Source organism: Dichotomopilus funicola (genome assembly GCF_033296635.1).
Source record: "Dichotomopilus funicola strain CBS 141.50 unplaced genomic scaffold C8A04scaffold_61, whole genome shotgun sequence".
Classification (NCBI taxonomy): Eukaryota; Fungi; Ascomycota; class Sordariomycetes; order Sordariales; family Chaetomiaceae; genus Dichotomopilus; species Dichotomopilus funicola.
This window is the reverse complement of record NW_026944082.1, coordinates 105590-119241: the sequence shown is the minus strand read 5'-3', so window position 1 is coordinate 119241 and position 13652 is coordinate 105590. Positions and strand designations below refer to the sequence as shown.

Sequence of the window (13652 nt, the reverse complement as noted above, 5' to 3'; positions counted from 1 at the left end):
GGCCCAGCAAGCGGCTATGGAGACCACCTCTCGACTCGTGGCGTCCCTACTCAGTGACGGGTTGATGGACATCGCGGCCGAGAACGACCAGCTCACCGCCGGAAGGGTCTCGAGTCTCACCTTGGTGAGTCCCAAAGATTGGGACGGGAGTCCGATTCGCATAACGATCTCATTACGCCGGGAGACTAGATACAAGCTTATGTTGCCGACAAACTCTGAGGAAGTTTCCCCAGTCCTCACGCCCCCGCTCGAACCAGCTGACATAGTCGGCCCCGTCGTTGTAATCCACTGCACGGCTGAATCCAATGGATCGTCGCAACTTGTGTACCGTCCGGAAAAGGTGTTTGATGTGGTTGCGCCGTGGGTTTGCCCTGACCAGGAGATGGCGACGAAGCTACGCGGCGAGCTTGAGAACTCGGCTGATAACCAAGGCATGCACCGCCATTTTAAGCCCAACCCCTAGATGTTACTTTATTTGCCCCCCACGGGTTCACGTCACTAATCATGAGAATAGAACGGTGGTTGGAGTTTGAAGCTTCTCGGCCCCATCCACAACTCGGTTCACCTCTCATAGTCTGGGAGCAGAGCCTCATAAAAGGCCACCCAACTCACCCCGTAGGTGCCCCGTTCCTCAGACTTAGCGTTCTTAGATGATGATGACTGACTAACCACCCCAGATGCATCGCTCCTTTTGCGCCAACCCACCTCCCAATCCCAAAATCGACTCCATCGAAGAGTTCCTCACCGCCAAAGTCATAATCATCTCCCTCCCCCGCGACCGCATTCACCTAGACGGACCCTTCGAAGAGTCCATCGCCCCTCTAATCCAACGCCTAAACATCCCCACCGAAACCATCCCCCCCAACCGTGTCCTCCTCCCCTGCTTCGCCGCCCAACTCCCCACCATCCACCGCTACTTCGGCAGCACCGACGCCGACATCAAGGTAGAATCATCGTCAGAGCTCCACGGCCAGCACCAAACCTCCATGCGCACCATCTCCATCCCGGACTTCCCCTTCCACCTCAAAATGGCCCTAAGCTTCACCATCACCAGCGCCACGCGTACCATGACGCCCTGGACGACCCGCATGTGCATCGAGGTGTCCGGTCTACTGGAGGATATTGTGGATCCAGAACTGCTTTGGATTGCGCGGAAAAGGGCCGCGGCGTGTAGTGCGGATCCTGATTTTGAGCGCGCTAAACACTTGTCGGTTATGCTGCGTGAGGACCCGGAGCCGAGGGCGAGTGGGAGGGGGGAGTGTTTGGTTTTGCCGGCTGCGTTGTTTGAAGTCTCCAGCCGTGGTGGCGAGGAAGAAAAAGAACGTGTTGGGCGGGCTGTGGAGCTCTTTGAGTTGGGGTCGTCCGTTGAGGCGAAGAGGGAATGGTTTCGCAAGTGTGTCTTTTTTTGTTTACTTTACCCCCTTTTTTTTCTTGGCTCTTTTCTTTCCCCATTTCCCCCTTGTCACTACGACAACCCCCCCTCACCACCCATATAACAAACAACCCACTAACCCCCCCCCCAATAGCTACACCCACCTCTACTTCCTGTCCACCCTCCCCCTCCTCCTCTCCCACGGCATCTGCCTCGAATCGCACCTCCAAAACCTCCTCGCCCGCTTCGACACCACCACACACACCCTCCGCGGTTTCGTCTACCGCGACATGGGCGGACTACGCATGCACAAACCCACACTCGCAGCACGCGGCATACGCGTGCGGTCCGCAGACCTAGTCCCGGGAGCAGTAACGTTGATTGAGGATTTGGAGCCGGCGTGGGCGAATGCGTATCATTGTTTGGAGAATCATTTGGGCGGGGCGATGAGGGGGTTGGGGTTGCAGTGGGGGGATGGGGAAGAGGGAAAGGGGGGTTGGGGGGTGGTGAGGGAGGAATTGAGGAAGGTGTTGGATGGGTGTGCTGATCCGGATGGGAAGCGGGAGGAGTTGTGGGGGTTTTTGGTGCAGCCTGTTGTGAAGAGGAAGGCGTTTTTGAGGATGAAGGTTGCGGGGGTTTATCGGGGGGTGAGTAACTGCTTACTTTGTAATGGAAGGGTGATATCTGCTAACGAAGTTTGGTGTTGTAGAGAGTGTACTCTATGCTTCCAAATCCTTTGGCCTTATAAGGTAAGTGGACTGGGTCGTCATAACCTCCCTAAGTTAGACTTACCTTCAGAACTGGGGGTAAATATGGTTGGGTTGGGGATTTTCAGACCTGAGTGCTGGAATACGTGTGAGATTATACAAAAGAAGCGTATAGATGGAAGGAGCAAGTTCTCCCCACTCAGGATCCTGACGACAACTCCGTTGTCCATGGATAGTTCTGCCGGCGGGCGATCTCGCACCGCTGGAGATTGGTTTCCTTTCGGCCCCCCGTTGAAGCTTGGTGGTCAACTGGGGTCTAACAGGCGTGGCTATTTTCCATGTTCTGAGAGGTTATACTTACCCCTGCCCTGGTAACCACAACGTAATAGACTCCCGCCGAAAGCGTCATGTTCATCTTAGACTTGTTGTGAAAAATGTTGGCGCAGGCTGCCTTCTTTCGGGGTTTGAGAGTGCAGAGAAAGAGACAGGCGACGACAGCGGGGGACGGCAGGGTGCTTATAACCTACACAACCTACGTTCAGGCCACCCATGTGCGCTTGACCTGGCGACTAAAAGTTTAGCTGACCTGCTTCTCTTGGCTTTCTGGCATGCAGAGACAAACAAGCCTGCATCCTATCCAACCTTTGCTCGCGCTCTGTGAGTGGTACTTACTTGGGGCACCAGGACTTTGACAAGCACATGGTATAGTGATGGAGTGACCTTGTCACAATTATTCACAGAGGAAGTACCCGTGTTTTCGAAGGGATCGAGCTATGAGGGAATCCAATCCCAAACATTGGAAACGTTTATACCTAGGTATCCTCACTCAACTCTTGTGCATTCCCGCGTCTCCACTACCTACATGCACCTTTTGGCCCCGAAGATTAACGCAGTATAAATCGAGAGTCCCTCATCCACCAAGCAAGCCCAAGAGCACCGCAAGCAACCTGCAAGTCCAAGAGGAAGGGGAGAAAATGAAATGGAAACCATCGCCTGCCTAACCTTGTCGTGCCAGGAAGGACTAATAAACCAAGGGTTTCTGCCCACGCTTTATTACGCCAGAGAAGGGGCGGAAAGAAATGGAACCTCGAGCTTCCTCCCGTGAACAGTGAACACGCACCGGACGGCCCTCTCGAAACAAGAGACCATCCATATCCTTGTAACTGCCGTCACTCCTTTCTGTACTCGTCTGCAGGAACATCGTTATCATGGACCCAGTACAGACGGTCGGGATCACCATCTGGCCCGACTCTGAACTCGACCTTCCAGAAACTTGGCCCCTGATCTGTACCCACCCATCGGCCACGCCGCGACAGCTCGTTACGCGGTTGGAGCCAGGTGAAAATATCATCCTCGTAGTGTGCGAGACGGAACTTCTCCGACTCGAGACCCTGTAGAGCCCAGTAGAGGTGGTCGCCCTCTACGGTGATGGCGACCTTGACGATGTGGAGGTGGTCCCAGTATGTCCCCACGTAAGCGCTGAGGTTCCGTGCGGATGTCCCGTTCTTCTGAGCTCGCTGAAGCTCTTCCACGAGATCAGGGTACCACTGAAGATTCGTAGCCACCGACGTCTTGGCCGCCGCGAGATAGTCGTTGCGTTCCGAGGCCGGGACCTCGAGGAACTCTTCCAGAACCATCTGGCCCACCCAATCCGGGACATCGTTGAGAGCCAGGGCGTTCGACGTGATGACGATGGCGCTTTCGGTATCTGGAAGAAGCATGTTGAGGGCGAGAGCGCCGGGGAGGCTTCCCTGGTGGAAAATGACTAAACGTGGCGGCACTCCCTTGCCGACAATGGGCATGCCATGTGGCATCAGACCTGGATTGATGCCGATCTGACCCATCCTCCCGGGAAGCTGGACGCGGGCCCAGCCGAGACCATATGACGCCTCGTTTTTCGAAGGCTGGTCCATGAATATCTTGGCCGACATTAGCTGCGCGACCTGCTTCAACGGGATCCCGTCGGTAGACGTGTTTCCTGTAGAGATCTGATGGTTGAACCCTTTGATGAACGCCTTATACAGCTTCATCAGATCCTTGACGCAGGTGATGGGTGCGGAGGTCCCGTCGTCGAGAGCATTGTAGCACTTTCCGACATTGTCGAGGTCAAGTGGCGGGGTCTTGAGGAAGGTGCGTGTCATGCCCAACGGGTCAAAGATCCGGCTCTGGATAAAGTGGAAGAAGGACTCCTTGCTCAGAGACTCAATGACCTTGCCGGCAAGCTCGTATGCCAGATTGTTGTAGGCAAACTGTCCACGAAAGGGAAGGAGGCGCGTCTGGCTATTGAGCTAGGCCATCGAGTCCTTTCCGCTGACGATGATGTTGTTGTCGGTGCCGATGAGGAGATTGTCGCCCCACGACATGCCTGACCGGTGGCAGAGGAGATCGGCGATGGTCATCTGGTTCTGAAGAGTCTCGTCCTTGATGTCCAGCGAAGGCAGCGCGTCCTTGACCAGCGTGCCCCAACCGGCCTTGTTCTCATCAACTAGGATTCCTAGGGCTGCGGACGTGACGGCCTTGGCCAAGGAGCAAACAGGGAGAATGGTCTCCTCGTTTGGAGGCAAGCGTTGCTCCACGTCGCGGTAGCCGTAGCTGGCGAAGTACACTTGGGTTCCCTGGTGCATGACACCGAGCGAAAGGCCGGGCGTGCCGCCGATGCGCATCAACTCCTCGATCTTGGGGCGCAGAGCGTCGAGTCGGGATGTGAGGCTCTCCATGATGTTCGTTGGCTTGGCTGCAGCCGATGATGGTACTGGTGCTGGTTAGTATGAAAATGAAGGCAGATCGAGAGTGGGATGGGCGGGGAACCCAACATTGGGAAGGAACGATGGGCAAACATACAGGGTGACTCGTTGGTGATGCACGGTGCGGCACACACAGCCCGATACAGCTCCTGGTCACCTGCTACTGGGAACTCCAAGGGCATGGGAAGTCTCGAAAGTATTGTGGCATAGGTTGAAGGGCAACGAATTTGGTCTCCGCGATGGTTATGACGATGTGAAGGCCATCAAGATTGCGAAGCACGGTGGTAAACAGGCTATCATCACTGCCGATAGGTATAGCGGCGAACGATCGCACATATCGGTTGGACCCGACCACTTCGGCAGACATACCGCACAATTTGGGCCTCTAACCGACACAAATATCACATTTCAGCAACTTGAGGCATCAGATGCGATCAACTCGTTGGATGTAATCAAGGGCATGTTCCTTGAGGACCGACGTGACTGCGATTGTGATAAAGAGACAGGCAGTCGCAGCCTTTACGACCCAGCCAACCTCGCCCCTTCGGCATAAAAACACGGCCGCACGGAATAGAACATGAACAGATCAAAAAAAGAGTATGAAAAACCAAAAACATACAACACCGGGGATTCCCCAGTCGTCACCGACCTGAGTACTGATCCGGCGGTCACCAGTTTGACTAGGGGAGAGCGGACGGGATCCCGTATTTTCTAGTGCCTATGGTCGTATGTGCCAGTTTGAACCCAAAGTTGTGGTTATATTGACGGCCACCTTGGTGGGCAGGTATCGAGATGCTGGATGTTGAGGTAAGCGGTTAGAATAGGGGCTGACTTCGGAACAGGACCAGACTCGTGTCACTTACTTCCTCTAGAGAACCGAGAATACTACAAACCGTCAACCAAATATTCGTATTGTCCTCGTTAAATCAATCGGGAGTTGAGGCTGTGATCCGACAATATATATCATCTTGGGCTGAATACCGACACCGACATGACATGTTTTAACTATTTCTGGTCTTGGCTGTGTTATTTCGACTCATTGGGGGGGAGACGGCCATCAGCTCGGTCAAATTGGACCGTTTCAACGTTCTTGTGCAAGGAGCAGGGACCCAGAAAGGCCGAGGGCTGACACAATTCCGTTTGTCGAGCCCAAATAATTGTTTGTCGGCATCAAATATGGCCGTTTGCATTGGGGAGAAGTCGAATCGGTCTTGCAATGTTCCGCATCACTTTCTAAATCGGGGTTCCGGCCAAGCAATAAACCGAAATACGGGCGGTGCTCCGAGCTTGAGAGGCCGCCGGGCATTGAATCTACGAAACTCTAGATTTACGGAATACTAGTTTAGCTCAGAAAAGGATTCGACGGGCGGTAAAATGCGCATACTATCAAGCTGTGATTTGTGTCACATGTGGTTGGTGGTTGTTACGAACAGTTTGTACTGAATACCGCGCCCAAATTTCAGGGGATGATCTGGAACATTGGCCCTTCGCCAGTTTCTTGCTCGGACCCCAACTTTACAGCCAAGTCGGCCGGGCCGGATCGCGCCGCCTGTTGGTAAAAAGGTGCTGCTCTTTGCCGTCTGAGCGTGTTGTTCAAGCGCGGCACATGTCAAATTGTCGACGAGTTTGAAACGGGGTCGTGGAACCATTTCTTACCATTCCTCTCATCCTTATGACCTTCCCGGCCCGCTCATGCTCATTTCCTGAGGCTGGTCCCGAATCTCGCCTAGAGATGTCCCCTCGAGCTGAACAAGCCAGTCAGCCAGTCCACAGGCAGAAGCGGCTTCCACCTTGACGACAAACCGAAATATTTGAGGAATGAGGGCAACCCCCCCAGGCAAAACCCCAGACAGCTGAAAGGTACTCCCCGGCCGGCGCTCGGTAATTACGCCGTATTTCCCCTTTTTGGATCATTTGGTGGGGTTGCGATCCAATCCCAACGGCTTCCGGGTTGCTGAGAGCCCGGCGATCCCTGTCCCAGTCGAGACCCCACTGACTTTTCCACCGCTAAAAAGTGAATGAGCATGTCAAACGAAGCAGTTTATGACGTCCTTATTCCTGCTCGTCCCCAAGCGACCCTGTGCCTGACGTGTCGCAGAAACTCATCGATCCCTCGTTTTCGAACTTTTTCCCCCTAATCCCACCAAGCAAGACCGTCGATTTTGCCGATTGAGTGGAGTCTTGCTGCTGGGAGTGCTGCAGGTGTGGTTGCTGCATCTCCCAGTGTAACAAGATTTCCGGCCAAGCGAACACAGCAGCGTGCATTGAGCTGCGTGGGGACGATTCGATCGATTGGAGCAAGGTCAGCCCACCTGCACTCCTGCAACAGCGTCACCGACTAGCACACGGGGAGTTGTGGACACGCGCAGCCCGATAATCACTCTCCCCCCAAGCCCTTCGACCCCGCCATCCATAACGCTTTGCTGAGCTCCTACTCGTACGAGATACAGTATACGTACTCCATACCGCCACTGAAAGGGACCCCATCAGCTCGAAACTTGGAACCCCTTCCAGGTTGGAACCTTGGAAACCCGATTTGGGTGCAGGGAGAAAGATTGGGGGAGCACCGCACTTGCACCGCACCCAAGCTCGATTCCCGTTCCAGGGATTGATCGCACCTAGTTGTTCAAAAACGACCCTTGACCCCGCGTTGCGCCCACCCCCTTTGCCCGCCATGGTTCGCATTATCCCCAACCGCTTGAAGCCCAGCTTCTCCAACAACAGCAACACTCCAAACGCCAATTCCACCGCCAACAGCCGAAGCACAAGCCCAATGGGGTCCAAGGGAGACATCGCAAGCCCTGAGGGGCGCAAAGACACCGGCCTGGTCCTGAATGTTGTTATTATGCGGGTACGGGACACTAGTTGATTCTTCACTGTCTTTTTGAACGAGGGAGGAAGGGACAAAACGGAAAAGAAGGAGAAGGAAAAAAGAGAGCAAACAAAAGGGGCAACAAAACGGAGCATAGCGCTGACGATTTGTGTGAGCTACACAGGCCAGGAACCTCGCTGCCAAGGATAGGGGGGGCACATCAGACCCAGTAAGTGCAACACTGCGTATCTTGAATTGCAATGGCCAAGAATAAAACGGGCCATGGGCCGTGGCCCTTAAACCTTGAACGTTGCGGCTAACCGCTGTCGTGTGCCGACCCGTAGTACCTCGTCTTGACGCTTGGCGACTCGAAGCACATCACGCACACCGAATCCAAGACACTCAACCCCGAGTGGAACGAACAATGCGAGCTGCCCGTCAGCGGCGTCCAGAGCCTGCTCCTTGACGTGTGCGCCTGGGACAAGGACCGCTTCGGGAAGGACTACCTCGGCGAGTTCGACCTAGCGCTCGAGGAGATATTTGCCGATGAGAAGACCGAGCAGGTGCCCCGATGGTACCCCCTCAAAAGCAAGAAGCCCGGGAAGAAGACAAGCATCGTCTCGGGCGAGGTCCTGCTGCAGTTTACTATATTCGACAGCACCAACCCGCAGGCCACCAACGGCCAGATCTACGAAAAGTTCACCACCCTTGTGAGGTCAGCCCCGGGCGCCGATGGTTCGCGGAACCCTACGCCGTCGCGGACTCCAGTGCTGGGGCCGACCGCCGCCAAGGGCAAGACCCCGTCGCCTTCTCCGCCGCTGGGGGGAAGGCGGGCGGACGAACCTGACGAGGACGATGAGTACGACGTGTACGACGACGAGACACCCGAGGACGAGGATCCCAGCAAACCCGGAGCGGCCGAGAAGAGGCGCAGGAAGCTGCGGATCAGCGGTCTGAAGCGCAAGAAGAGGGAGAACCCTTACGAGTTTGTCAATAGCGGCAGTGACGTGGTGGGCATCATCTTCCTCGAGATCGGCAACATCACCGACCTGCCGCCAGAGTCCAACTTGACCAAAACCAGCTTCGACATGGACCCCTTCGTCGTCGCCTCGCTGGGCAAGAAGACGTACCGCACCAAGACGATCCGCCACAATCTGAACCCAGTTTACCACGAGAAGATGATCTTCCAGATCCTCGGCCACGAGCAGCAGTACAGCTTCTCCTTCACCGTCATTGACCACGACAAGTACTCGGGCAACGACTTCATCGCGTCGGTCAACTTCCCCGTCAAGGAACTCATTGAGAAGGCGCCCAAGGCCGACCCGGAGACGGGGCTGTACAACCTGAAAGACGTGCCGGACTTCTCGGCGCCCGCCCAGCGGCCCCGCTTCATGCGGCTGGGCCTGTCGCGCACTTCGTCGTCCCAGAGCCTCAGCAAGCTAACCCGGCCGGGCCTGTCCAAGAGCCCGTCCGCGGCCACAACGGCCACGATGGCGGCCGCCACCCCTGCGGCCACGCCGGGCACCGAGGGCATTCCCGAAAACGCCCAGCCAGCGGCCCCCAGCCCAGGCTACCTCCAGCCCACGGACAACGCCGTGGCCGCGGCGGCTTCTTCCCTAGGCGAGACAACCCCGCCTGACGGCGATGACCCTGATTTCCTGCCGTACACGCTCCCGCTCAAGATGAAGAATCAGGAGAAGTGGGAGGCCAAGCACAACCCGCAGCTGTTTGTGCGCGCCAAGTACATGCCGTACCCGGCGCTCCGGCAGCAGTTCTGGCGGTCGATGCTGAAGCAGTACGACACGGACGAGAGCGGGCGCATCAGCAAGGTCGAGCTGACCACGATGCTCGATACGCTGGGCTCGACGTTACGCGAGTCGACCATTGATAGCTTCTTCACGCGGTTCCCTCATAAAGCGACCGACAATGATGACGCTGAGGACCTGACCATGGACGAGGCTGTTATTTGCCTTGAGGATCAGCTGGAGTCCCGGTCGCGGCCCCAGGGTGTGGCTGAGCGCGTGAAGAATTTGCTGCCGGATGCTGACAAGGTCAAGCAGTTGCTTGTGCCCAAGGTAGGAGGGAGTGCTAGTGCGACTGGGTCTGAAGGGGCAAACACGGCTTCAGCAGCAGTAGCAGAAAGCGCGCAGACCAGTTCCGAGTCTCAGGCAACCGAGTCATCCACCATCTCGGTGCCCGAGCTTAGCACGCCCGGCGAGGAGGGCGATCTGCTGGACCGCGACGACCTGAACATCAGCACGGGCGAGGAACACGTGGTTGAGATTCGGGAATGCCCCATCTGCCACCAGCCGCGGCTCAACAAGCGTAAGGACGCCGACATCATCACGCACATCGCAACGTGCGCGAGCCAAGACTGGCGGCAGGTCAACAACCTCATGATGGGCGGGTTCGTCACGTCCAGCCAGGCGCAGCGCAAGTGGTACTCCAAGGTCATCACCAAGATCTCGTACGGCGGCTACAAGCTGGGCGCCAACTCGGCCAACATCCTGGTGCAGGACCGCCTGACGGGCCAGATCAACGAGGAAAAGATGAGCGTGTACGTCCGCCTGGGCATCCGGCTGCTGTACAAGGGCCTCAAGTCCAACAACATGGAGACCAAGCGCATCCGCAAGCTGCTCAAGAGCCTCAGCATCAAGCAGGGCAAGAAATACGACGACCCGGCCTCCAAAGCCGAAATCCCCAAGTTCATCGCCTTCCACGGCCTCGACCTGTCCGAGGTGCGCCTCCCCCTGCAGGACTTCAAGAACTTCAACGAGTTCTTCTACCGCGCCCTCAAGCCCGGCGCCCGCCCCTGTTCCGCCCCGGACAACTCCCGCATCATCGTCTCGCCGGCCGACTGCCGCTCCGTCGTCTTCAACCGCATCGACATCGCCACCAACGTCTGGATCAAAGGCCGCGAGTTCAGCATCAAGCGCCTACTCGGCGACGCCTACCCAGAAGACGTAGCCCGCTACGAAAGCGGCGGCGGCCTGGGAATCTTCCGCCTCGCCCCGCAAGACTACCATCGCTTCCACATCCCCGTCGACGGCGTCCTCCGCGCCCCCAAGATCATCGCCGGCGAGTACTACACCGTCAATCCCATGGCCATCCGGTCGGCGTTGGATGTGTACGGCGAGAATGTGCGCGTGCTGTGCCCCATCGACACGGTTGATTTTGGACGGGTCATGGTGATTTGTGTGGGTGCCATGATGGTCGGCAGCACGGTGATCACGCGCAACGAGGGCGAGACGGTGCGTCGTGGTGAGGAACTGGGGTATTTCAAGTTTGGCGGGAGCACCATTGTGCTGCTGTTTGAGAGCGGCAAGATGGTGTTTGACGATGATTTGGTTGATAACTCCAATGGCGCTCTCGAGACTCTCGTATGCCCCCACCCCCCTCCCGTTTTTTTAAACCCATAACATAACCATAAGGCTAACAAACTCCTGCTAGATCCGCGTCGGCATGTCCGTAGGCCACGCCCCCGACGAACCCATGTGGACCCCGGACATGCGCAAAGACGAAACCCAAATCACCGATGCCGACAAGGCCGAGGCGAAGCGCCGTATTCAGGGCCAGGTTGCCGAGGAGGAATCGTCGTCCCCCGACGAAGGGGACGATGCGGAGGGGTATGGTTATGGCAATGAGAATGACAATGATGAGGGCGGCGGACTGCGGTTGCCTGTGCGGGGGGCTGCTGCGCTTAAGGTGCCGCCTGTTGCTTCGCTGGTTCCGTAGATGGGGACGAGGGGAGGTAGGGGAGGGGGAGAGTGGGGTGGGGGTATATATGTTGTTGGTGATTGTTTTAGCGTAGCGTTGAGGTTTTTGGTACGTACTTGGTTTGGGCGAGGTTGAGAAGGTCAGGTCGGGTCGGGTCATCGTCTTTGGCTGTGGCTTGCCCGTGGTGGCCTGTCAGTCTGTTAGCGTTGGCTATGGAGGCCTGCCTAGCTAGGTATGCTCTGGCTCAGATGACTCGGCCATGGGGTGGGTGTGAGTTCATGTGTGCGCACAACAAGCCGGCCTGCCTGTTTCTCCCCTGATGCAATTGGGTTTATTTTTTCAGTAGCAGCTGCATATTTCTCTTTTAGTGTTCTTTTTTTTCTAGTTTTTTTGCTTCTTTTTTCTTCGTTACTGCGGCATCGAACACAGAGAGAGGAGATGAGAGAGGATGGTGAAAAGGGAACAGCAGAGGATCAGGGGAACAGAACCCGATCACACAGACAAGGAGTGATAGTTGGACGAGGTGATGATGGGTGAGAAGATGGATAGAGAATATACACATATGGTATACATTCATACATGCATACATACACACACCTTGGTGGCAGTTGATGAGGACAACGGACTTGTGGTTTGGGGATTGAAAGTCCGGTGTGACTCATGTTGTTTTGTGTAGCGTTCGGTGTGGGCATTCCAAGGGCGTGGGGACTAAAAACACCAGTTTAGTCATCAAGAGTTGACATGGTGAAAGTTAGGTGTGAGAAAGGTATCAATTCATGGAAAAGGTGAGAGGGCAGGGTGAGTGTGAGGGAAGAAAACCGAGTAATCCGCTGTTATCCCCCCTCTTCTTCATAAGCTTACAACTTGACAGAACGCCTTGCGTGTTCATCTCATCCCTCATCTTCGCTTATCAAGCAAGCCACAGCAACTCGAAAGGAACAACGGTCCAACCAAGCTAAGACAACAACACCGTGACAAGAGGATGGCTGCTTTTGTGTGGCTTGTGTCGGTTCCCCATCCCACAACCCTTTTCACCCTACGCTTCCCCCAATATTGCCATTAACATGATCGTGGGAAGTGGGAAGATGGGATGCGTTCATCTCAACAACCACACGACGACGATGACGAACGGAGCGGTTCGGCTAGCCCCACTTGCCAAACTAGGCAATCACCCACGAGTCAGGTTGGCTCTCACAGGAACAAGACTGATCTGACGACACACACACAAGCGAAGCCGTTTATCCCCAGGGGCCCGTGGGGGTGGAAGAAGGAAGTAATGTATTTTTGGCCTTTAGTACTTCCATCTGGAAGAATGAAGCCCCGGACACACATACACATACATCTCTTGCCTGCCGCAGACAAACCGAGACCGAGTTCCCCAACCCACCACCTCCAAGCCCCAGTTTTTGTCATAACGACCCGTGATGGCGACATTCCAATAGAACGGCCATGGAACTTGGACACACCTCCGCACCTTGGGAAAAACAGACAAGATGACGGGATTGAAGGTGTGAATGGTGTGTTTTTTAGGACTACACTAGTTCTCGTCTTGCTCTCTCTGGCTTTCGCTCAGTTGATGACAAACCCAACCACAAGTAACAGAAAAAAAAAAGACCAAAACCAAAAGCCAAAGCTACCTTAGCCTTAACGCCGGGTCCCCCAAGCCCTGCCGTGCCGTATCCCATATAGTGTCATGCATGCAAACAAACGCCTGCCTGTATGCCCTACCCGCTCCTTCCTACAAAAGATAAACGCCGGGTTAAATGATCTGAATTACGAGAAGTCGTGTGTTTTTTTTTGGTGGTTTTTTTCGTTTGGTGTCTCTTTTCCATCGAATGCATCCTGCCTTCCAGACGACGTCGTCCCAAATCCAGTATTATGTATCTCGTGAACCCCCAATCTGATGCACTCTCGCGGCCCTCAGACCTCCGAGCAGCCAACCAGTAACCTCAGCGCGACCCCCATCGCCAGTTCTGGTTCTGATTCGACCCCGCGGCAGGAGACGACTGCCGAGTCGCGGGCGTCTCGCTGCGATCGCTGTCCATAGAGCGCTTCTCACTGGCGTTTGGAGACGACGCCCTTTGGAAGTAGGAGGTGGCGGTAGTGTACTGGTTGTTGAGGACTGCAGACGGCGACGGCAGGGGGTTTGGTTCGGGAGAGGTCTGGCGGGCCTGGCGCCAGGAGGAGTAGATTTGCTTGCACAGGTGTGCAGACATTGTGTAGGTGGGCGACATGGTTGGGTGGTTGTCAGGTGGGTTGAGGTGAAATCGAATCGGTTGAGAAAAAAGAAAGGACCGGAC

At 55.7% G+C, this 13652-nt stretch overlaps 4 protein-coding genes across 4 annotated transcripts; 2 read left to right on the top strand and 2 right to left on the bottom strand.

Moving 5' to 3' along the window:
• Positions 1–382: 382 nt before the first annotated feature.
• Positions 383–2063, top strand: C8A04DRAFT_39228 (uncharacterized protein; the record flags this gene model as incomplete). Its single annotated transcript, XM_062784506.1, has 5 exons — positions 383–431; positions 515–615; positions 945–1393; positions 1527–2019; positions 2049–2063. 5 exons carry the CDS (start codon positions 383–385, stop codon positions 2061–2063), a joined length of 1107 nt encoding a protein of 368 aa, XP_062634662.1.
• Positions 2064–3248: 1185 nt separating this feature from the next.
• Positions 3249–4796, bottom strand: C8A04DRAFT_39227 (beta-lactamase/transpeptidase-like protein; the record flags this gene model as incomplete). Its single annotated transcript, XM_062784505.1, has 2 exons — positions 3249–4355; positions 4395–4796. The coding sequence occupies 2 exons, from the start codon at positions 4794–4796 to the stop codon at positions 3249–3251; spliced, it is 1509 nt and encodes a 502-aa protein (XP_062634661.1).
• A 2701-nt stretch (positions 4797–7497) lies between these two features.
• Positions 7498–11370, top strand: C8A04DRAFT_31152 (phosphatidylserine decarboxylase-domain-containing protein; the record flags this gene model as incomplete). Its single annotated transcript, XM_062781660.1, has 4 exons — positions 7498–7674; positions 7820–7864; positions 7980–11015; positions 11086–11370. 4 exons carry the CDS (start codon positions 7498–7500, stop codon positions 11368–11370), a joined length of 3543 nt encoding a protein of 1180 aa, XP_062634660.1.
• Positions 11371–13301: 1931 nt separating this feature from the next.
• On the bottom strand, positions 13302–13586 carry C8A04DRAFT_14223 (uncharacterized protein; the record flags this gene model as incomplete). Its single annotated transcript, XM_062778012.1, has 1 exon — positions 13302–13586. One exon carries the CDS (start codon positions 13584–13586, stop codon positions 13302–13304), a length of 285 nt encoding a protein of 94 aa, XP_062634659.1.
• Between the last annotated feature and the right edge of the window lie 66 nt (positions 13587–13652).